At 39.9% G+C, this 26260-nt stretch overlaps 1 protein-coding gene across 1 annotated transcript; it reads right to left on the reverse strand.

Moving 5' to 3' along the window:
* Positions 1-1437: 1437 nt before the first annotated feature.
* Positions 1438-23956, reverse strand: glrbb (glycine receptor, beta b; the record flags this gene model as incomplete). The annotated part of the gene is made up of 9 exons (XM_084549795.1): positions 23292-23956; positions 20367-20473; positions 18468-18535; positions 14911-15137; positions 12444-12526; positions 11923-12063; positions 8804-8956; positions 5005-5297; positions 1438-1734 (listed from the first exon to the last, which is right to left on the reverse strand). Exons 1-9 carry the CDS (start codon positions 23411-23413, stop codon positions 1438-1440), a joined length of 1491 nt encoding a protein of 496 aa, XP_084405921.1. The 5' UTR covers positions 23414-23956.
* Between the last annotated feature and the right edge of the window lie 2304 nt (positions 23957-26260).

Consider the following 26260-nt stretch of genomic DNA (forward strand, 5'->3'; position numbering starts at 1 on the left):
CACGCTGGGTTTTGTAGTGACAGACAAAATTTCTTTCTTGTGTCTGTAACCATGGCAGCAACAGAGAGAGAACGAGAGAGAGAGAGAGAGAGAGAGAGAGAGAGAGAGAGAGAGGAAGAAAGGAATCGTGTTTTCTCATTTTGTGCTAACCAATTAGATAAATTAAATCACAACAATGACAATTTTGCTCTCCTTTCCATGGACAATCCTGACCTAAATGGCTTCAAACTTCATTAATATGACCCCGTTGTCATGACATTAAGGTCAGCATCGATCTCGCTTCATTAAGCCGGAGACAGAATTCACATGAGAAGCCTCACAATGATAGTCAGGGGTCCTGTTTTCCACTCAGGTTTGCATGAATAACCGATGGTTTGTTTGTCAGATCAAGAGAGGTCAAGCCTCCGTGGAAGAAACAGCAGTTGTGTGATGTGCAGGACACATGCGTACTGTTGTTGCCCCATTGCGAGTTCTTAGAAACACATCTAGCTGCAAGTTAAACGTGAATCGTGGAAAAACTTGAGGATCGTGTGTCAGCTTTCTTTTTATTTATTGTGAAAAAACAAACATTGCACAGTGTTTTATTCAAATATCAGTGTCATCATATTTAATCACATCAAATGGTGAAAAGTCATTTGATCGTGTATTTTCTTCTAGTAAATTTCACAAACACATGGTCATAGCTCACTGATGACCCATTTACACACAGTTTTTGAGGTGTCAAACAATACATTTGCTAAAGAAGTGGCAGTGTTACGTGACCATCTGAACAGGAACAGGAGTGTTTTATTTATCCACGTATCTTCTCAAGAGCAAATCATAATAAAGTTTAATAAACACTTTATATATATATTATACTTTATCTTCATATACATGCAATATCTGTAACGTGCAAGGTAATCATAATGCTACATTTTGCGTTAAAGCTTAAATAAACTGCTCTGACTCAATTTAACTTGCGGAAGCGCTCCCACCGGGCAGGGGTGAAAAATCATATAGCTATTTACAAATGCTCTTAAATAGATCTGTGCATCTTCATCTCTGTTCTTAGTCAATCTTCGTGGATTTGTTCACACACCAACCATCACATCAGTTGCTATCTCTGCAGTCCTGTATTAGCCTCTCAAGTACCATTTTAAATACATAAATAAAGTATTAGAATTGAAGACACTTCTGTATATATCTGTTTTAGGAAAGATAAGAAAGATTAGTTTGTAATCATTGTACCATACGCAAGTGATCATAGTTACTTTTTTGTGTGGAGATAAATGTATTAATAATAATAAATAGTTTTTTTTCTTCTTCTCAGGAATCTTTTTTTTATGGTTAGGTTTCACATTTCTTTTTTGGGACTGGAGTCTGTAAATCTTTTTTGGGCAATAAAGAACCCATGAGTGAGGCGTGGGGGTTTAATAACACTGGACAATTCCAAGATAATCACAAGTATACGGACCAGTAAATTACATTAAAGAAGAGGAAGGTGAAAGGGAAGAGGGCTCTGGCGTACAGGTCGACTCTTTTGGCAGCAGACGGGATGACTGGTTTCGGAGGAGGAGGCTTCTTGTTGTTCTTAGACTGGGATTTCCCGGGACCAGCGCCGGTATTGATGGGCTTCCCGTAGCAGTCAAAGTTCGACAGTTCAAAGTCCCGCGGTAGCGAGCCCACTATGCTGAAGTCATTGGTCCGCAGGTCTGATTTGGAGGTACACACCTTTTTGCAGCGGGTCTCGGCCACCTGGGTGCAAGAGAGCAACATGGGAAATAAATCTAATTGATTATTAGATTCTGCATCACTTCGTTACAAAATGTGTTTATCTATGAGAAACACATGAGCTGAGATAAGATTGGACTAATATTCTGAAAGCCCTGCTGGCAGCCCCTGAGGCAGAGAAGCCAGACCAAAGTGGTTTAAAACTGGTCGACTGAGCAATAGACTGAATTTGCAGTCATAGAGCCTCTCTTATCTTATGATATTACAAAGCTTATTACATCCGACTAAACAAATAATACTTATCAAATACAGTTATTCGACAACTATTTATATCCATCCATTAACAAAAATACTAAATAGGTTGGTAGGTACAAATGTCAAGAAAAAAACAGAAGGAGACGTGTCCTGTTAACAACTGTGAGGTTTTGAGCTGCAACTTCATGTCTGGCTACCATTAACCTCTCTGCTTGTCATACAGTCTGTCAATAGCTGTGATCACTGTTTTCCTATCACCTCCAATCCACTGAGCCCCACACCCACCTGCACACCTGCCTCTCGTTCCTCTGTTTTTTCACACAGGATGTGCACCAGTCCCTAGTTACAGCGCTCCGAAGTCATATCATTCTATAGCTCTTACTTCCTGCCTTCGTTTTTGACACCTGCTTGTTCTTTATTTGCTCATGTTTTTCCTTTTCTATCCGTTTCTCACTCTGGCTCTGAAACCTGAAATCTCTTAACCCTTTTCAATGACAACGATTTCATCAGTGCAGTGTAATGTGCACACTTGTGCACATTTCCGCCTATTCATTCTTTTCCCCGCTGTTTATTACGCGACACAAACAATGGCAATTCAATCAATCAATAATTCTGGTTAATACATGCAAACTGTGAGACATGATTGCAGCATCGTGATGAGGTAAATCTCTTTTTGGTGTTTACAACACTCCATTACAGAAAAGAACAAAATTGACGCTATTCATTTTTTTAGAATTCACCCCACACCCTCTACTTTTGTCTCCTCTCTCTACCTCTAGTCTACGTCACTCCAAGAAGTTAATCAGTACTGTATGGGGAGATATATAAACAGATGTATAGAGCCACAACAGATGGCGTTGACAAATACTGTTGAGTGAGCATTTTTCATCACATCCACACACATGCATTGCTGGCAATATCATATCCTATGAGTATCAGGCTGCACAAACTACATGTAGATTCCCATGTATTACAATTCAATTGCTATCACCTTTGTTCCTGGTTAACACCTCTACACATTTGTTATGTGAATATGATCAAACTCCAAATTTACTACAGTCCTGCACTGACAAAGGAATCATCCACTTGCTCTGACTCCTGTTTGATCAAAGTGCACTAAATCTATGCTGTAGATATGATGTCACATCCACACTTCTTTTTTGTCTTAACTAAAAGAAACATTTAAATGAGGCAGTTTAAGACAGTTGGGCTCAATTGAAAACAGACTACAGGGAGCTGTTTGATCCTGAATCTTGGACGGAACTCATCCCAGTGAATCAAAACTACTGCTATTTTAAGAGTAAAAAAAAAAAAAAGAGAGAGATCTTTGCAGCCAGAATTAGATTTACTTTGTGCTCAACAATGTTGCCTAATATGGTTGTACTCTCATCTGGGGTCTTGTAACCCCTCTGCACACTCTGCATGCTATCCCCACCTGTGCTTATAGAAAACAATCTGCAGAAGGATTTAGTTTAATGTCATCCAAAAAATCCCTTTCATCGACTTCCCTGAAGGCCTGCAGGGTGAACAGGATCTAATCAGACTATGGATGCTTACTCACTGAAGTCATTAAGCTCATTAAAGCTTCATTATTTTGATTTGGTTTTGACAAGAAAACCCATTAAAGCTGAATGGAATAATGTAATCCTCTCAAACCAAACGTGGTTCGGACTAACATAGACTCAGAGGTAAATTAATTTCAATTAGGCATACAATTGGAAGACCTGTACAACATCCTGCATGCCCGATGACGTGCAGACGACTGTAAGACTTGAGCCCTGGCTGAGCAGTGTGTATGTGTGTGTTAGAGACAATGCCAATTTTTAATGACTAGATTTCACTGCTTTGCATTTAGATTGGATCTCCGGGTCACAGTTACGAAACTGCCAGGGGATGTTGGGTTTGGAGTATGTATTTTAGCATTGTAGTGTGTTTTACTGTGGTTGGGAGGTTACATAAAATCACGTACATAAACACAGGCATTTAAACACTAACTGTAAACTCGATCCAAGCAACCAAAACACACCATCATTAAAATGATTTCTTGATTAACTAGAACACTGATACCCAAGGGGACATCATATTATTATTATGGATAGTATCATTATCAATTACACAGGACTCTGTTCCCATGAGGCAAAATGCGACTGAAGTCAAGTCACTCATGACATAAACTACATGTCATTCTGTCCCTATGGTAGCTGTAATTATCTATCCTCTGCTGCATGATGGCTCTGTTGCTTTTGCTTGGGTTTAGTTTCATGCAATTTGAAGTTGTTTCTACATTTTCCTGCATGGAAAAACATTTCCAACAAAATATACTGTATATAAATAATTGAATTTGAATGGATAGAGAGGTGTTAGTGCCCTAAGGTAACGAGAAGCCTGTCATCGAGGCATTATAAGTCTGAATAATGTAAGAAAATGGCAAAAGTGTATTATTTTTTTCATTATTTTGCACTTGCATTGTATATTATATATACTCAGGGTAGTGTGTTCCTGATCAGAAGGGAATTTCAACTGGATCGAGAAAGGCGGTGAAAACATTTAATAATCTGTTCAATGGGAACATATTAGCATCTCGATGAGTGTTTACATAACCATGTAAACACTCAATGTGATTGTTTCTCTCTGCTTGGATCTGTGCATGTATGCCCCATGTGGGTTAAACAACAGTTGAGGTAACACTTTTCTGGGAGGGACTGAAGTATGGCGGAAGTAAAATGAGTTGGTTAAACAAGTGTTTGAAAAGATGAGCTAAACAAAACATCTTCCATCTGTTATACTTTACATCAGGATTCTCTGATGAACACTTGCTGTGCATTTTTGTTTTATATAGTGTCCATGTAAATTTTTATGTTGGAGTCTCTAATAAGATTCTCATAATAATAATCATTCTCATAATAATAATACTATCATGCTCGTTTCAGCAGCATGTGTCTTCAGATTCTGATTTATGTGCATATACAGTGGCACTCAACCTAACAAATGTATGTTAAAACACACACACAATGAAGGCATCAAACCAGTTTCACTGACATGTAGGGTGCTGACATGAAGCGGCGTCCCTCCAGTGCCATTGACCGTGTTGTTCCTGGCAGCAGGGCTCTTTCCCGCAGCCTTCTCCTTGGCTGCCATTTTGGCCTTCTCAGCCTCGATGCGCTTTGGGCTGTTGAGCATCACCTGAACCACGGCGTACTCCACCAGCGAGGCGAAACCAAACAGCAGGCAAGCAATGAGCCAGACGTCGATGGCCTTGACGTAGGACACTTTGGGCAGCTCTGAAGCCAAGGAAGTGCACTCGGAGGACAGGGAGAGCACTGACAGGATGCCTGTATGGAGTGTGAACACACGTAACCTTGTCAGTTGGAAAAGTCAGACGAAGTTGGATACCACTACCTGACTTTTAGGTATAGATAATAATGTTCTCAGTTGTAGTGCCAAAAGAGCTATATGGCCAGGCACATAATGTCAACTTTAAGTAATGTACTTCAGGTATTTGCTAATTTGTGCAAAAAGAGTGGATGAATACTACAGGGAATAATATAATGAACTGTCATTATGATTCAGTGGCATAAGACATTCTTGTATATCTTCAATGTTTGTTTCCACTGTGGATGGTCATTTGGTCAACCTACTCACAAGGGAGTGAAATGATATATCTCCAAAAAATACTGAATACATGAATCCACAGAGCTGTACAAAAGCTGTAATAAAATACACAGAAAATGACTGCTGTTAGGATTCATGACTGCTCCTTCACCCCTTTTATAAGAGGGACATCTCAGAGGGCTCAGACAGCCATGAATGAGAGAGTAACATTAAATAGTTTTTATCTCCAATAGTCAACAGGATTACAGGTTAGAGATTTCCCCGCACAGCATCTACTCTTTCTGGCTATAGCGGAAATAATTACAGCAAGTCTTAGGAGGGCATTCTAGCCAGCAACGAAGGGTTTCACGGTCCTTTTTCTTACAATAATGCTTCTACAGAGAGCCAATAAATACATAAATGGCCAATGCGTTGTGCCTCCAGGCCTCATTATGGTCACTACTCAAGAAGGGTTCGCAGAGGGTTCAGGATTTAAAATCAAACTGCTCTTTCCTCACTGGGGTAAACCTTACTAAGAGAGCGCAGGCAGCTCACCTACAGTATTATCAGTGAACGGAGAGAAACATGAAAGGTGGCGATACTGAAATAGCTTTTTTTGCCTATTTCCCCGAGTGACACCCTCAGCTGCTTGAACAAAATAAACCTGTCTTTGCTGTCTGACAGAATACACAAGCAACACATTGTGCTTTTCTGTAATGTAAACCAATCTTTGCTGCTACATGTGTTTACATTTCCAGAGTGGAAAGAAAACATGGTGCGTATCCATAAGAGCACACATTCTTGGCTATAAATAAACACATGGCTGCATAAAGTATATGAACGCACACTTTGACACAAACACTGCAATGTTCACACAGTCACAGCAAAGAGCAATGAATGAGAGTTGTCTCACACCTGCGTGCGGTCTGACCTGGACTGATCCCATTTAGAGAGGAGTCAGAGGAGGCTTCCGGGAGGAGTTGGAGTGATGATGGAAGGAAGGTGGTGATAAACAACTGGAAGGAGGATGGGGAAAAGGAGGCAGTAGATGACTGAAGTGGGGTGACAATGGATGTATTACACACAGGCTGAATTATGGAGGAGGAGGAAAGACATGGACATGCTGTGTGTCAATTTTACAGAGTGAAGTATCAGCATCCATATAGGAAAGATGAGGCATAGACAAATAGAACCATGAAAGAGGTCATGGTCTCTTTGTATTCACATGAAATAGTACCTGCATTGGGACATTTTTCTAAACAGTATGATGATATATTACACACTTTGATGGACTCTTTTAAAAAAATAATTGACCTTTCATACACCTAAATGTGACCTGGATTACTGTAAGGTTTGGAGGGCGCTGGCTTGCTTTTCAGTATCTCCAAAACCAAAAAGTGGTTTAGTTTAAATAGTGTATTGGGCTGTATAACATACATTACACTCTATTAGACATTTGGCAAGCTAACTCCTACTCTACAGTAAGCAGTAGTATTATTATCATGGCAGCTTTCTCTTTAGGGGGGACATCAAGCTGGAAAACTTACTGGAGAAGGTCATAATTATAATGTCATCAAGCTACAGCTAATAAATGTGGTCAACATTTGAGCCAATAAAATCATTACTGGCTAGAAAGAAGACGTCACTGACCTCTGTGTGACTGTTTTGTGGTAAATCTGCTACTGATAACACTTTAAACTGTAAATGTGAAATGCAACATAAATAAGACTATTACATTTCATGGGAAGGAATCTGGATAACCAGTCCACAGGTATCTCACATTCTGAGATACACAAAGCTTTATTTGGTGAGTTAGAACAAATGGAAATATGCAGGGTATTAGAAAGGAATAATAATATCTATGAGGAATGAAGATGAGAACAGTGCTTTGGATAAGAGAGTGTATGAACCTAGTTAAAAGAGTCTGTCAAATATGTAAACACTGTAAGGAAGAGGGTCACTACCATAGACTGTATATGGAAGGCAGAACAGCTCCTCAAAAGTGAATCCAAAGCAAGTAGAGTTCCACCTAGTGACTGGCTGCAGTATACTGTAGGTCATAAGCTCCACCTCCTCCATTTTAGCGGATGGGACTTGGGCCAAACTAAAACACTAAAATACTCGTCAAACACATTTCTTTTAAGGATGGTGTCTGACACTTGAACATACATTAACATTATATTAACTACTTAAAATGACAATTTTTTATATAGGTATTGCTTTAGTTAGTTATTGGACGCAATAGAAATAGCATGTGACATAATGGCGACCACCAGTTTCCACGCCAACTGCTCAGTAAAGCAGTCTGTGGGACTGTGAGAGTTGTAAAAAAATTGAGAGCCGCATGGCTCCACTCTTGGACCATACTGCGCAGGCTCTAGCTCCAAACACGCAAGATGGCACTGCCTGCATCTCCGGGAAAATAGGGTCAGTTTGGCCAATACAAGGAAGTGGTGATACATTGTCCATATGTATATACAGTCTATGGTTACTACAGAGTGCTCACTTGGTTATTAAAGGTGATTTTTCAAACAAACAAGCATCATAACCTAAACGAAACCAGTATTGGGACATCCTTGCTAACTCTGGATAACACTTAAGTCATCTAATGTTCTGGCCAGACTCTTTTGTGCTACTCTGGTTTGGAACAACAACAAAACTGCTGGGATTAATAGGTATCAGGTGTGCCTTTTTGGCCAGCTGAAACATTTCACCCTTTGGCCTGAATCTCTACAATATCTAAAAATTGGCAACCTTTTTATTTGACACCTAAACATGTGTTTAAACTGCTGGCTCTAATTCCTTTGTATTTAGACCCACACTACAAGGGCTGCTCCACCGTGATAGCTGACAATATGTCAATTACACATATATCTAATGATTTATCACATACAGAATGATAGCATGATAGATAAAGTCCTTCATGGTGTCAAAGTGATTGAAGATGTCATCAGTGACATGATTGGGGCCATAATGTCAGTGATTCCCTACAACCATCCAGACCCTTTAGAGCTTTACTTTATTACCGATAATATTTTATCCCGTGCTTTTTCCAATCGTTTCAGACAAGCATTTTAACACCTTATTACCTTAGTAATAAACGCACTTTCTCCCATCCCTCTTTTTTTCAATCTACGGTGTAGTTATGCACTTGACCTTGGTTGGTAATAGCTCCAGAAATAGCCGCAGATTTAGTGTACTGGTAAACATCAGAGGAAGATATTGGAACTGATCGAATAATCCATACCTAAGGGGACCCTAGCGGCACTGGCATCAGGATTGATCCAGAAGGACAGCCAGGAGAGGACTACGATAAGCAGCGTGGGGGCGTAAACACCCATCATGTAGAAGCCAACCTGTCGCCTTAGGGTGAAGATAACTTCTACACAAGTGTAGTAACCTGCAGGAGGAAGGAGACAACGGTCAAATACCATATAATGTTTTCACTGAAACACTGTTAGCCTTGACATTTAAAGGAATGAGACGTACACACATACACAAGCTGGCTGTATTTCGGTCTCTAGCATAGAGCAAAACAAATGGTAGTTGGAGAATATCTTTGTCAGTCTTTGCTCTGTTATTTGGTCTAGAAAAATAAATTTAAGAACAGCAAGGCCCTGAACTGAAGCCGAGCAGGTGAGAGAAATGGCTCTTTACCGACTTGGTCTATTAAACCCACATTAGGCTTTAAGAGGAAATGAAGCGGCCAGGTTAAGTCTTCAATCTGATCGGCCTCCTTTGGCCCAAGCACAAAGCAAAATGCAGCTGTGTCTACCATTAGTAATTGGGGAAGCAAAGAAAAGGTCAGTAGCCATAAACACACTAGATGAAGGAATGGGGGGGGGGGGCTTTTTTTCAAATTTTAAATACAGTACAGCATAAGTGTCTGGAAATGTTCCTTTGTAACCAGAATGGAATCAGCATCCAAAAACTTCTGACCTTTTTTTCCAGGAGTGCTATGGTGCTATGGGCTCATTGAGGCTCGTTGATCGGTCCGATGGGATGGTGAATAGGATAATATTTAACTAGCAAAGGGATCTCTGTAGCTTTAATGCAGCATATAAGGGCTGTCTGTGTCACTGAACAGGCTTGAACCAGTCGTGCACAGAGGTGATCTTTGTTTCTGGCCAGGTAGCCATGGCAACCAGTTAAAAGCCTGACTCATCTGCAGCAGTGTGCCTCCCAAGTGCAAGAGCACTGAGGTCATACCAGCTCTGCCGGCTGATAGTTTTTCCATTCCATTTGTACTCACATTGGTCAGGATGTGTGTATGGCACAGTACCAGAACCTTTTTTTGTCATTTGTCTTCTGTTTATTAGAGGAATAGTCTGTATTTTTAGCTCTAACACCATCCTAAAAAATGGCCAGGCTGGAACATTAGAGTTTATCCACGTCATTTTAGCTACTTGGAAAACTTTCTTGCTTTTATGAGGAAAACAACAAAAAAACTTCACGATTGAAATCAGATTTCATACGAAGAGTCCCCTGACAACTCAGGAACATGCAACGCCTTTACTGGAAAATCTCTGTTTTGTTTGTACCATATTTGTGTCACAGAAATATGCACTTGTTTGCATGTGAGCAGACAGGTATGATAGAAAACTGCCAGTGATTTCACTTCATTCTCCTATGGACAGCAGTAACTTAGTGGTGGACACCTGAAATAAATTCAAAACATCTGTTTGTCTTCAAAGATAAACTCATTGCATTTCTAAATGAAATGTAACCATATGTCTTTTCAGATGTTTTATTAGAAATCATTCATCCAGAAATATGAATTTAACCTTTTCCAAGCCACAACAAAGAATCTAGAATAAATCTTGCAATTGCGTTCCAAACACTTTTCCCCAGACTATTTTACCAACTGGGGCCAATACTACGTTATTTTCATAAAACATTGTGAGATTAACAGTCCAGAGTATGGTTTCTTAATGTATGTTGAATGAATTTGCTGTTATTGACAATTTAAATTGACGCCAGAATAAAAGGAGACTAACTATGTTAGCATGCTAAGGCGTGTTAAACATGCTGCTGTTATTTGGCTAAATGACACTTTCTGTATGTCTTTGTTTGTATGTATGTAAACCCACTATGTAAGAATCTCTGAATTTAGTCTTTAGTGCTCTAATGCTTGTGGCTTATGGACTGATGTAGCTTCAGAGCCCCGCGCTGATGGACTCTACCGACACGCTGAACAGTTGCTGATGAGTTTGTCAATAAAGTTGGGAAGGGGAGTTGACCGGCCTGATGCCAAAAGTTCAGCTATTGCAGTGCAGGCTGGGATTTGTAGTATCCATGGTGCACACGCAAAATACCTGTGGGCCAATTAGATATAAAATATTATCTTGTAGGCCGGATGTGGCCTGCGGGCCTTTACATTGACATGTGTGGTCCAAACTGAACCCTAAATATAATCCTAGTTCCAACATGATTGAAGTCGTCAAACGCAGGTGTACTGATATTAATAAGTCATCCTTTGTGTCCTCTCATTTCTAGTGTGCTCTAGAGTTAGGGATCTGGTTGTGCATGCTAGCTCAACTGGCACACCTGAATGGAATAGAAGCATAAATAATAATTGCAGTGAGCTGTTTAGACTACTGTGCTATGAATTGTGTTCCAACGATCATCTGTTTGGAGGAGAGAGTTGCATTTCTGGCATGACTCTATAAAGCTGCACGTGCAAAGCTGCATATCTGGATTTGACTTAAGTCACTTGATGTTACTGTGTTTAAAGTTCACCGTGTGAACATACAACAGTAGAAACACTACTCTACAAAACTTACATTTGAAAAATGCAATTTAATTAAAGAATGAAAGCTGAATAACTGAGAAGGAACTCTTTTAGAAGAAAGAAAGAAAAACGGCACACAACCAAGTATTGGTCAGGTGCAACAGAAGCACGCTTACTACTTTCCGGGTTCCAGGATTTAATTTTTGAATTAAAGATACTTGAGTATTTTTAGTTTAACAAAAGCCCTCCAGATTGGACTGCCCCTAAGCATCACATCACTGCACAACTGTAAGAGTATGTTCAGCAGCGGACCATGTTCAAAAGAACACACTGCTGAGTTCTTAATTTAAGAAAGACACAAGAAATTACCCAGAACAAAATATTTTCAGTTCAGAAATAAAGATTAATGAATGGATGAAAGCAATGCTCAAAGATGAATGGCACCGCCTTGTTAGACATTAACGTTGAGGCCAATGCGGAATAAAGTCGTTCAAAATACATTTTCACTATCAACTGAGCAATTAAAATTCCGAGGAAACCTGTGTATATTTGGCCGGTATAAACAAAGAGACGTATTTTCAAAGGACTTTTCTTGCAAAAAAATACATAAAAAGAATTTGCAGCAAGGATAGTACCTGTTCCTTCATAGAATTTGGTACAGTTTCCATAATCAATATCTTCTTGTCTGATATCAAACTGTGGCAGGGCGATAGCATCCATTTGTACAGGGTCTCCTGTCTGCCACATGAACTGCAGGTCATCTGTAGTGTAGCCAACTGGAAAATAGAAGAACATGCAGATAGATATACATCTCAGCAGTCGGGTTCGGTAATAAATGGTAATGACTTTAATTTATTTTCTTGTTTAAGTTTAAACTGCTCCGTAAGCAAGATGCAAGAGATGCAGCTCATGCTCAATTAGATGTGAATATCTCACAATGACCATAAAATAAGATGATTTATTCTACTTCTCTAAGTGTTTGCAACTGAAATTGGCTTCTAAATGCTAGCTAAGAGCTAGAAGCTCTCATTAACCCCCAAACAACTATTTTACAAATACAACAAATATATTCCCAACTCATAAATACTGTTTCTTAAGTACCAGCAAGCACAACTGATGAGGTGCTTTAAACTGGCAATATTTCAGGAATACTCACAACTTTCAAGTTGCATTTTACACCTCTGTGTGTCCATGGGGAACAAGGTCAGATCCAACGGACATGAGAGAGTGACAGACAACCTGGAGGAGGATACAGAAAAAATAGTGTTTAGGTTTTCATTTATGCTCTTTTCATTTATGCTTTAGTGTTTTCCTCTCTAAGTATCCACTTACACTCACACAAAATCCTTGTTTGCATAACAGTGGTATTATCTTGCGATCTCACAGGATTTAAGGGTTTACCCCGATGTCTCTTTCTGTGAGTGATGCATTTGCGCCGGATAAACAAAATATGTTAAACACTCAAAATTACAGACACATGTCACAGATTATCCCTGGAGACGTCTGAAACCTAATACTGTACAGCAAAGCTGTAGCCCCAACTAGTTTACACTGAGCTCCTTTTTTACCAAATACTGTGAATGTCAGCAGTCTCATTATGTTTTGAGATTTCTGTCTTTGCGCCTGCGGCTTCAGTAATTATTTTAAACTATAGCAAATCCTTGAAATCATGACACCCCAACAGACTGAAAAACAAACTAAAGAAGTAATTGCATATTTTCAGGGCATTAAGAATACAAATGATCACCGGTTACAAACATTAGCACTTTTGGCTCCCTAGATAATATCCAGTGCAATTAGGCCTTAAATCATATGATGTATTCAGTCTTGTTTACCTATGCATAATGGTTGCACTTTAATATACCCATTGTGTTTCGCTGGGTACTTCATTAATTCAGCTTGATAGCCGCTTGACATTATTTTGCCCTAACAAACGGTAATAAAAGGAGTTTCTTTTTGTCTTGTTCAGTTGGTATGTAAGCTATGGTAATGGCTGCAAGAAACACTTAATGTTTTTAATACTGGTTGGAGCTAGATTGTTAGAACATGATATTCTTCATGCTGCAATTTAAAGCTCTAAACCAGGGGTGTCAAACTGATTTTAGTTCCCAAACTCCAAATTCTCAAAATTCTCCATATTTTCCATATTTCTCCAAATTTTTTCCATTATGCAGTCTTCTATGTGATTTTGGCCCTTTGCAAATTCATCCCGCAGGCCAGATTGGAACATTTGGTGGACCGGGTTTGGCCCCTGTGCCATATGTTTGACATTAAAGGACTAGCTGTGACTAGTGTCGACTGGCACGTGCATTCCTCAATAGGTCTCAGGCTTCTTCATTCCAAATGGTCACGTCGTTGTAATGATATTTGCATTTTGAAATGCTCAGATGAGATGAAGGCTAGAAATAATAAGAAGGACCCTCTGTAAGTACCCTATTCACTTTATAGCTTGCTTGCATTCTTCACTTCTGGTTCTCTTCTTGTGCACTGGTTTTGCCCAGATGAAAAGCCAAAGAGAGGGATCTCTCTCACTGACAGACTCTGCCACTGTTCGCTGTTCTCCTTGTTCAGAAAGGCTACCAAGAGGGAGTCCAACTAGTGCCAGCACTGCAGGACACCCAGCAAAACCTAGGGCTACAGATGGTCACCGACAGCCTGACACAGACTGCACCAGACCAATTTGCAGACTCAACCACTTTAACCCAATTCCACATTCTGGAATTACACTAATTGTTATGGCTCTGGTTTTTTGATTCCTGTGTTCATGTTTTGAGTTTCGTTCAGGTTTCATGTTTTTCAGTTTCCTGTTTCCTATTTTGTCATGTTCTTGGTTTCCTGTCTTGTGTCTCTTCCTGTATCGTCCCGCCCTTGTGATTGTCTTCCCCATCTTGATTGGTTTCACCTGTTTCTCGTCACCTTCCTGTCCTGTGATTTCCCACCTGTGTAATTGTCTGCCCCGCCCTGATTGTTTTCACCTGTGTCTCCTCTGCCCTTGTGTGTATATATATAGTCCTGCCTTTCCCTTTGTCCTCTGTTGCTTCATACTGTTTTCTACTGTTTCCCTGTTTCCTGTGTTTCCTAGATCTGGTTTTGTTATGTTACATTCTTTTCTTTTTGAAGGTTTTGTTTTTTGTTTTTGGTTCACCTGCCGTCTCAGCAGCGCTTTGTGTTTCCTTTTGTTTTAATTAAATTTACTTTTTGCCTACTCCTGCCTCATCGTACAGTGTCCAGCATTTGGCTCCTACCTCACCTTGAAAGTCCTTGACACTAAAAGCACAAATGTCTGAAAATTCAAAAATCTTCCTAAATGTGACATGTGTAATGTTGACTTAGAATTTCCTGAAGGCAGTGACCCAACCCTCATAATCTGAGTGACTGTTCCGTTTGAGATGTATAGCGAAAGGCCAGTTTTTGCAGTTTGGTGTGGAGAAATTTTACATAAGGGACTTTTATATTGTGATATGAGATAAAATATTTTGCAGAATGACTGCATAACTGAAGAAGCTGTTCTTTATGCTGGGCCATAAATTTCATAACCATTCTGTGAGAGTAGAAAAATAGCACATTTCATGCCAAATACATTAATTATTTACAGTAAAAAAATTTAAAAATGAAATTGTTACCTCATACTGATAAGGACATCTCCGTTACGGAAAATGAAAAGGAGAATGTTTTCCTGGGTAACATCATGAAAGTTTGCACTCTTCTCATTAGCGAAGAACAGGTCAGGTTTCCAGAGACATTTGAACATCTTGGGATCAACAGTAAGAGAATCAGACTTGAAGTCATGTGGCAGCTTCAGCCTTGGGTCATTCCAGCGCTGCCGCAGGAAGATGTTGACTCTGTAATCCTGTTACAGCACCAGACAAGTACAAACATGGTTAATGTCGACTTCTATTGCTACCGGACACAAGTTGGATGCTTTCGATTTGGGGCCAAAAAGCAAACTGTTATAATAGAATATATATGCTTGGAAACAAGTGTAGGCTATACATGTTTTAATTATCAAAAATGTGTCTTAACATCGGAATAAAAACACCTTAACCTTTTCAGTTCACTATTGTAAGATACCACACTATTGGTACAACATTTTTCTCCTCATTTTGGGCTTTCAGAGTTCATTCACAGGCTTTTTCCATTTACATCTAAGTGCAGGATGACATTTTACAGCTGCAGCAACAAACATGCATGACGTCTTCTGTAGAGTCAACATGCAGGAAACTGCACAGTATCATGGTCAGATGTTATCAATGCAGCAACAGCAAATACTTCATTAGTGAGCTTAATAGTGACACGTCCACATTCTTCCTGGTGGGAAAGTATCACTCGAGGCTTGGGGACATTTTCTTGGGCCCACATGGCATACCTCAAGCTGTTCTGTGACCAGGTGGGCTATTAATGCTGAGTTTGAAGATGGATGGTATGTCAAATAAAGCTGCCCACCGCTTTATGTGTCTGTGTGTGCGTTTCTTCTCTGAGAAGAAATAAACTTCCACCTTCCACTGCGACCTTTTTAACATTTCGATTATGTTGCTTGGCTTTATTTTGCAGCTGTTTTTCAATTTGCTCGAATGTCTACAACTGTCACTGTTTCGTGCTCTGGACTGTTTTGAGATTAAGACACTCCACGTTGTTGAAGCCAAGGGATTGTAGGATTAAATACAGCAAACTCAACAGCAGACTCCATGATGAACCATGAGAACCAGTCTACAGAGTGTATTTAACACCTAAATGGTGGCATATTTTTTGTCTACTGGGAGCATAAATGTTGGCAAGAAACCCCCTACTGACCCTATAAAATGTGTATTAAATAGCCATAATTCCCAAAACCTGTATTCAGTTTGGAGGGTCAAATAAAAGTGGAAAGCATGCACTATAAGCTTGAATTTATAACTATCATGTCTTGATAAACTGCTAAAATAACAATAAATGTGCCATATATGGACATAATTCTTGTGTGCTGGTCCATTTTTATGCACAAAGTCTCTGAGGAGGATCCAGATGAATGGTTTCCCTCCTAACTGTTGAATATAAATGAGAAATAGACACCATTTTATGCAGATATATATCAGGATGGTTTATATATCGAGCATTAATAACTACGCAGCATTCTCGTGCCAGTAAAGACACCAGAGAGGGAAACCTTTGGTCAGACTGTTGATATCACATTTTGGAAAGCAAGCTATCATTTCTACACAACTTAATGATAGACTCCAATGTCCAACGAGTCCTCCAGCGACAGCACAAATATCTTCTGCTGGCTCTTTTCTGCCTGACAGAAACACAGACCAGTTCCCACACCTTTGCCTTTCTGAAAACCAGACAAGGACATATATCTTCCTTCTGGCTCACTATCCAGTTGCCAGTACCACATTCAATTCCAAAGAGATTTAACACGACCACTTTAAAACTCAAGCTGAGAAGCATTAAAAAACACATAGCTTTTGATCTCATCTCACAACATGAAATAAGTTATCCTCTTCTGAGAACTACTACCAAAAAGTGAAAATATGTGTGTTAACTACAGTGGATGTGTGGCGGTGTTTGGCTGGGGGAGGTGTAAATGATGAGAGAGGGTTTCCTGAGATCAGGTATCCCACAGAGTGAAAAATTGAGGGGGAGAGGTGGCCAGCTGTCGCTTCTTCCTACTCCCAGTTTCATTCTGAACCTTCCTCACTTTTATTCTCTTTCCTGTCCAGAGGGAGGAGGGAAGACAGACGCTGCCATATGGGAGCTGTGCACTCTCTTTCTCTTTTTACTGTCTCTTTCTTGGCTCTTTCTTGATATCTTCTTTTTCCTATTCTTCTGTTCTCTCTTTCTTTAGATATTTCTCTCTCTCGCTGTCTCAATTATTCACAGATTATTCATACTTTCTCATTTCTTCTCCCTTGTTTTTGTCGTATATTCTCCAGTCTACTTCGCTTGGTCTGTCTCACCTTTCTCTTGCCTTTATCCCTTTTTACATCTTGCCAAGATTTCTCACTTTCTGTCAGCGTTGTTCACTTTCTTCTTCCTGTCCTCTTTGTCTTCCTCACCTTTCTTCCACCTCAGTTCTTCCTCTATTGTCATCCCTCTTCGTGCTCTCGCTTTTCTCTTTCTTTCTCTTCATTATGCCTAATTCCTCTCTGTTCTTCTTTTCTGTTTCTCCCCAGTAGTTTTTCTTTTCTTCCACAATCTGTGTACCCCACTTCTACCATCTGAATTGTAAGTGTTATCCACTCTCTGCTTGAGCCTAACTGATCTACAACAGGTCTTGGTGTGAAACTGTTTCCTTGAAGATTTTATAAGAGAATAAACTCAACTGATCTGTAGCCAAAACACTTCCATGCAGCTCCAATTCCAGGATATATGATCCAAAACTTTGTACTCATGAAACTAAGTACAGCTGAACACTAATGAACATTGATCACTTCTGTCTGTTCTTATAAAGGCTGCGGCTGGCTGTACCTTAAAATTGAATTATTAGTATAAGACATTGTTTTTTATGTTAGATGCCACACTGTACACAAATCTGTCTGCTAAATTTGAGAAACATCTTGCCTACCGATGCATCAATATATATGTTTACAGAATATGAGATCTGCACATCAGTAGAATTAAATGTTAAAATTATTTTTTAGAACTGACAGTATCTTGTACTATAACTGTGCTTCCAGTCATTTGCTTAAAATAAGGGTATACTTTTGAAACTTGTGATCATAACCTCTAACATAATAGAAGGCACATTTGAAGTCTGAATGTGGATTCAGTCAATCTGCACTCCATTTACTGCATTACTGTGAATGTTAATACGTCACTTCCTGTTTATTTGCTTCCTTCCAGCAGCTTTACATAAAAAGACACATGTAAGCTGGCCTTTTTAGAAACAAGAATTCTATTGTTTTCTAAGCGATAGAGAGTCGACCTAGTGCCGTCCTTGAGTTTAATCTGGTTATTAGCATTCAAACTGTGTTTCTTTATCAGCAATTAAGCCATCAGGTAAATGAGGCATGAAAAACCCCAGTCTTCAAAATGATTCACTGCTAAATGTTCTGACGCCATCTAGAAAACATGCTCATGCCCTCTTCCTAAGACGTGTAAGACAAAGCAGTTCTCAGCCACGTCCCACTGCTTCTAGTTGGTAGTAAAGTATTGATTATCAATACCATCAGGCTGACGTGGGATTGGAGTGAATTCTTACCATGGTCGTTTCTTGGATCGAGCCGAAACTGTTGATGAAAATGTTCACTCTGTCCTCCACAGGAATTCCTGGGTTTAGGGAGAGGAAAGAAGAGATTGTAGTAGTACACGCACTGTGTTTCACACAGTTTAGATGTTAATTTGGGAGATTATGACATCGATGTTAATGGACGGGCTTTCGGCCCACCCTGAAATCAAGAGCAGATGTTTGGCTGCTGGACCAGTCGCAGGCAGTCTGGGAGGGAGCAGAGTCTGACATGCAGAGACTACACATCAAAAACCAACTCCCTGTTACAGCTCCTGCTGCCAAGTGCCAGAGGATGGAAACTATGTGCGGATCCACCTGATGACTGGTGAGACTATCAGTCAGACAGAGAGGCCACTAGTCACCTCTTTGTTATTTTTATGGCTGTTTCTGTGAGACTGAAGTTCGATATTCCCTTCAGTGTGATATGTACTACACTACACTGTAAACACAGAAGATGAATACTTGGTGGGCATGGGCAGTGACGAATGAACAAAGACTAAAAGATTTAAGGGTTTAAGGATTCAGTTTGATTCCAGTTCCCACAAGGAACCGCTGTCAAGCCTTATGTTTCTACTCAAAAATAACACATTTTACCGTATTAATCCCACATGGTGAAATTCCTTCTCTCATTCATTCGTTTACACAGTAATGTGTACACTCAGAGTGGTGTGCTGCCGCCTGTGTACAGAGGGTTAAGTGCTTGCTCATGGCACCTCAGCCATGGATGCAAGTTGATGCAAACTTGTGAGCGTTTGGTCCCAAAGCTGCTTCTCTAACCATTACTTGACAGTTCCCCCCTGAACCCCAGACCACTGTGGCCATGAACAATGTTGAAAACATGCAGATAACATTAAATGATGATCCTAAATGAAGTTTGTTTTTGTTAGAATAAGTTTTTCATAACTATATGAGGAGCAGATCTTCTTCCACTGAGGCCACCATGTTATGCGATTATGTTGACCCACCATGTTTCTATAGTAGCCCTTGTAGGTTTCCCTACATGCCTGGAAATGGAGGGGGGTTGAGTCGGTTGAAAGCTGCAACCTCATCACTGTATGCCACTGAATTCTCCATCCGTTTAACCCTCCTGTTACCTTCAAATTTTTTTATACCTTTTATCCTTGGGGTCAATTTGACCCCAGCAATTTAAACCTCCAGAAAATGATTAGAATTCAAATTGTTACCCAGGTTTATGTGCCAGGTACGTTATGTTTGTGTGTTGACTACCTAAATAGCTCTTTAAATAAAACAACTAAGTCTAGGGTTAGGGTTAGAGGATGTCTCATTACCAGGGTCCTCCTCAGCAACGTCCTCTGTCTCTGAAAACACATCACTCTGGAGCATGAATGTTGTTTTACCACTAAAAATGTGGCATTACTGCCCAACAGCATCACATATTCAAACTGAATCTTTGACATGTAGTAATTTATGACTTTTGATTATTGCAAATTATGAAAGCTAGAGTTATTGAGGTAAAATAAAGTATATAAAAGAAATTGGATTTGATCATTTGATCTAATACTGGATTTCGGTTTGATTACATACAGTATGTTAAATCCCAAACCTTGACTGTTTCATCAAATAAAAGTTAAAAAAGCTGTATGTGTTTTTGTTTTTAGATTTGAGACTATGTCCACTTTGTGTAGTCAACCTGAGAGCATTCTACACTATATGCTATATATTATGCAAGACCACGCAAAAGAATGTATGCATTTTAATTAATGTCTCCACATTTATGGATTCCTGTCTCAGCACCAGATCCTGACAAGAAAGTGAAGGTACATATTCATTGTATAATTTATACTTAGACTTTAATTAGTAGGAGAGCACTGGAGCCAAAATGTGAATAAAAAAAAAAAGACGGAGACTTGCCTTTGAAGTTGGGCCGTATTCTGGGATCATAGGTGATCAGTAACCTGTTCAAGATGTTGCTGGTTGAATTTGCGGGGACTCGGGCCAGATCCTCAGATGACAGCTGTCTGCAAACAAAGTAGACGAAGAGAGAACTTTAGGGCCGATTACATTAGCAGGTCAAATTCCTGGCAGATGAACAGTTCAGATGCACAGTGCACCCATTCTGCTCTGTATACTCTCTGATTAAACTATAACCCGAGAGCGCTACCAGTTTGGGAATAAATTGGCTGTTAAGATTTGGACCACCCAGACAATGTTAGAGTGAGGCAATGTTTGGAAAAGTGATGTGCTGCTTTCTGAGATCATAACTGGGGAAGACATTTTTTTCACCTTCCAAGACAATAAAGTATTTTAAAGAAATATCTGTACAGTTGTATTAAATCAAGTCTATGGCCATGCCAGCAACTCTGCGTGTTGATATTTAGAAAAAGTTTCCGTTAATGTCAGCGTTCACTATCTTAACATGATCTGCTCCTTAAAAAAAAACAGCACAGCTAAAGTTGGATTGTCATGTCATTTGTGAGAATTGGAGACGTGCAAAACCACTGGGCAAAAGCTTGACCAGCGAAGACTCCACTATCGGCATCACATTTTCACTTTATTCCTGAAACAGATTTGAGTGTGAGGGCGTGTGAGTGGCAATAAGCATAAATGGCCTGTCAAGACAAACAACAAAAGTTTCTGTTGAGTCATCATGCAAAAAAACAGCTCTCTACTGAAAATTACCACCATAACATGAAGTGGTGAGTTTCAAAGATATTCAGTCAAACATCTTTTTTTTTCCTTTTTTTCCCTGAGGGTGACTAATGAAAAAAACAGAGCGATTGAAAGGGGTGGACAGGACCTGGTAGGAAAGAAAGGAGAAACAGAAAGCCTCCTCTTGGGTGGCAGTGTATTCGCCTGCCAAAGAATTTCCCCCTCTCAAAGCACTTTACATATCATTATGTAAACCTTATCACACACTGAGGATGAGTTGAAGTGCTCCACAGGAATGCAGCGCAGCGTGTATATGTTCTGCGGTTCCCCTGATCAAAGTGAAACACACAATTCCCATCCACTAAACCTCTTTTTTTCCCTGTCTTTTAACAGACCTTTCTGACAACCTAGAGCGCAAGAGCTAAACTGAAACCAAGTGGTTTCCTTGATCCACAAAGACATCTGCAGCATTAAACACGAAATATGTCATATAGCTTGCACTTGCCAATACTGGGGACTACATCAAACAGTTCATTCCTCATTTTAAGAAGTTTCATTGTGGAGCCATTTGTTACCATTTAAGGAGGTAGAGGGTGCTGCTCTAAAATACATAAAGGTATGGGGCCTTCAGCGGCATGTCAGAATCATAGACTGTATACAAATATGGACAACATGACCACTTCCTTGCATTGGCCAAATTGACACTATTTTCCCCGGGATACGGGCGGCGTCATCTTGAGTTTGGAGCCAGGTTATACACAGTCCTGACCGAGTGGAGCCACACGGAGCCACAACATCGATAATCCACCCACACTTCAGCCAGACTCACCCGTGTTTTCGTCCAGTTACAAGGAAATGTTGGATTATGCACTGTACTTACTTCCATAGCATCAAATAACTAACTAAAATGAAACTTATCAGAAAAAATGGACACTTGAGTGTGCATCAGAATTATATTAACTACCTAAAATGACAGAAACTATCCTTGAAAAAGAATTATTTGACGTGTATTTTAGTATTTTAATTTGGCCCAAGTCCTATCCACTAACATGGAGAGGGTGGAGCTTATGACCTATACTGCAGCCAGTCACCAGGGTAAGGACTACTTGCTTTGGCTTCCTTTGTCCATCTTTGTCCATCTTTGTACAGTGTATGGTCAAAATGTGCATTCTGTACACTACTTACTTCTATTTATCATCTAGTTGACACATTATGTTTATTTAGGGTCTTACACATGCCATGTTTGATGTGTTTTAGGTACAGATTCCCGAAAAGTCATTGAGTCTAGTGGACGGCTTCTACAAGCCAAGTAGAACTGCATAAAAACTGGAAAGTAAACATCCATCAGGTGTCAAATATACTAAGTAATGCCTTAAATGAATGCTTAACTGCCACCATTTCACATACAAATCAATAGGTTAATTAGAAATTCCCCTTGTTTACATGCACACTACTATTCCTCTATAGAGCTTTCTACAGTAGACATTTTGGCTTGTCTCAGCAAGAAAAGCACAGGCACAATTAATAACATTAAGGATGGCTCGGTTCCATTAAGTGTCCCAGTCAGTCATGACAGTGAGCCAGAATTCACTAAAGCAGGACCTCCCCTTAGTGGAATGCAGACATCATTAATACATGTGCTCCCTACAAGTCAAAATGTCTGCTATGAAAAATTACTATTATTTATTGTATATATATTATTAGCATCGGTCTTGCCAACAGCAAATTCAGATTGAGTATTCCAAATTATTTTAAGAATAATTTGTTAGTTAGTGAGATTTTGTCTGTTCAGAAGGAGAAACACATCTACGTTCAACCCAAGGAGATCAGATGCAACATCTTTAGAGCCAGATATGACATAAGTGTGATTTATATGGTTTGATTTTCAAGTTAATCCGAAAACCTTCAGGTGTCAGGAGCTGTGTTTTTTACAATGCTTCGCCTTTAGAGTGCTTTTGTAGAGTACTTCTTAGGTCTTAATAGTTAAACATTATGACTTGGAGTTAAATATCTTTTTAGATGAGTGCAAAAATTGCAGTGTTCAGTTTTTCAGACTCTGAAACTTGTGCCATTGCACCTCTTTCGAAGTACCTGCAATAAAGGCTACAAGACATACAGTACATCAGTACATACAGTGGCTGTGTGAAACAGCATGCCAGTGCAAGATGTGGTTTAATCCATACTTACGACGGACAGTAAACCTGTTTCCCTTTCTTCTTTCCCTTCTTTGTCCCTTTCTCTTTGGCAAATCCTTCCTCTAGACAAAGAGAGAGGACCAAGAGAAGGAGTGCGAATTTCTTCATGTCCATTCCGTGGCGAGTTGAGCCTGAGGAGGGAAAAACCAAGCAGTTTAACTACGGCCAAGGCCTTGAAGGTGTGCAGGGTGCCATTTTCATTTCACGTTCAACAAATCTCAGGTTTCATTTGGATGTGACACTGGTTACTTCAGCTTTGCCCTTGGTGAGAGCGAGCATACACCTAGCATATCTATTTCCCAAACACTAAAACGTACCCCTTAATTGCCCCCTTACTTTCTTGACATGGTGCACACTCGTTTACTCTGGATGCATGTCACACACTAAATGTCTGAAATAGAAATTAATCAATCTGACAAGGTTTAATACAGTAGAGGAAGTTCAAGCATAAATTCAATCACTGGAGTAATGCACCTGAATAACAATGGTCATTCAGGACTCCTCAGCTTAATGTGACCTCTAAAGCATGGCTGAAATACATATTACCAGAAATGCACTTGACTTCAGTCTAGAACCTGCACATAAAAGGCCTAACAAGACTGTTTTCTGTACATTTGCTTTATCATGTTTAAAATAGATCACATTTGTTTTGGTGTATGGTGTAGGTGATAATGCTAACATGTAGGTAGATTTTCTAGCCCACTGTGTTTACAGCAACAAATACATCTACAAATGTGCACCGACACACACAGACAGTGCCTTTTTGCATTTGTCGACGGGGGCCATTAATCAGCTACAGCAGCAACCACAGAGCCTCCGTGATTCATTCCCCTTCTAGGAAAGTGGCGCCCTTTCATTGCATAGGGACAGTGAGACCAACAACAAAACCAGCGGCCTCACTTCCCACACACTGCCAACAAGTCTGTATATTAACTGAGCCAGTTTATTGTCTAGACAGAGGCGCTCTCTCTCCTTCTCACTGCCTTGGCCCAGCACCTCCCCGTCTGCTCCTCGCCTGCACATTGATCACCGTCCCCTTCAGCAGAAATCCTTTCCGCGGCTCGTTCTCAGATTTTTGACTCCATGCAAACACCTTGCTTTGCCTGGACTGATTTCAGGGCAGCGCTATATCGATCCAGAAACTTCCTGAAAAGTGGAACGTTGGGCGCTGTTCTGGCAGAGCTGACCCACATAAATCAGGAGGCAACTGCTGGAGCAGTGTCAGAGGCTTGACTTGGCATCCCAGCTACAGTCCTTACAGTTTGTAGGTTTTACTTTATGACCTACGAAGTCTCTATACTATATGTACTTTAACATCTCCCATCTCTCTACTACAGTTTTCCTGACAAGGAGAAGGAAGGAGGAGAAAATCTTACTATTCAACACATTATGGCAATTGTTCTTAACGTATTTGTGAATGGTATCAGTCAAGGATGTCTCATTCAATACATTTGTCACAATGTTTTGTCTTCTTTTATAACTTGTAAACTAACTCATGACGTTTTGATCACATCGATCTGCCAATCTCAGAGATCTCAGGGATGAATTTAGTGAAATTAGTAAAATCTTAAAACAAACCAAAATAATTATTAAAAAAAAGGGGGAAAAAGTTAGTTTTTTTTCCCCTATCTTGACTAGAATATGTCTATTTTGAAAGTTTATGGCCCAAAGAATCATCACATTTTTGTGAATGTAGCTGTAATTAAATGTTAATAATTATAAAGCATGTGTATTTGTAGAAAATAAAGTTAACCTAAGCTGCTACATTGGCCACAAACTTTTGGAATTAAAAAGTCATAAAAATAAAGTTCCCTCCCCCTGGCATGCCCTTGGTGTGTTGTTTGCGTTGTCCTCTGATTATTTATATAATAATATACAGTGACTTGTTCAATTTCCTTTAGCCCGTATCAAACCGTGCACTGGTTTCAACTTTGCAGTGTGTGCAACTAACAGGAATCAACCAGGTCATCATGAACACCCTTACTGAGCAGAACAGGAGTGTGAGTTCAGCACAGACCATAACTCGACCTTAGCACTGTTTGAACCAACTCTGTTCCACCACCCTAAAACATTGCCCTAGCTGTAATTTACAGCTGGCAATGTTAAAACTGCAGAGGGTCTGTAATACAGTGGATTACATTAGGTGCCTCCAGTCATATGGGCCTCAGGTCAACATGCAGTTCTGGCCTGCCCACATTCATAAACTGTGCAATTTAAATTCCAGGACCGATGATGTAAATGAGCGAGAATATTTAGATGAAGGAGGCAGACAGCTACTAATATCAATGCACTGTATGCTATGTGATTTGGAGAAGATCAGATTTAACAATAATCTGGTTTTCAGTTTGATTCTACATATTATCACTACATGCTTCAGTGGACTATTTGCTGTCACTGTTTAACTGCTAAATGCATGAAGCCATAAGGGGACGCTGAGCAAAACACTGACGCTGTCTGCAAAACAAATGCAAAACAGAAACCACAGCTCCCACAACCTGTGGCTGCACGTCGCATCGGGTCTCTTCCTCAGGAGAAAAAAGTAAGCAACAGGGGCTGTTACTCGCCCAAAGCCCGAGCATCAGAAGAGTAGAAGGGGGCTGTGGTGAGAACAACACTACAAACAGCGACCACCATGACAGGGGGATGCAAGAGGAATGGGATGCCAGTACATACTAACGCGAGGGTGCGAGCGCATGTTATTGACATATAACCAGTCATTTATCACATAAAAATGCCACATGCTCACACTCACCGTATGGCTGTTTCACCTGTCACTTCCTCACAAAAACTGGATGTGGTGAAGCTGACTGAGCAAGTAGTCGTTACCAGAGCCTTCCAGTCCAGCCGCTGTTTTTCTTTTCCATTCTGTTCTCTCTTCGCCACTAAAGCGATTAGTTGAATGTGTTTTAGGATGAAGAAAAAAATAAAATAAATAAAAGTTACATCTCGGCAAATTGCCAA

Source organism: Chelon labrosus (assembly GCF_963514085.1).
Source record: "Chelon labrosus genome assembly, chromosome: 8".
Taxonomy (NCBI): Eukaryota; Metazoa; Chordata; class Actinopteri; order Mugiliformes; family Mugilidae; genus Chelon; species Chelon labrosus.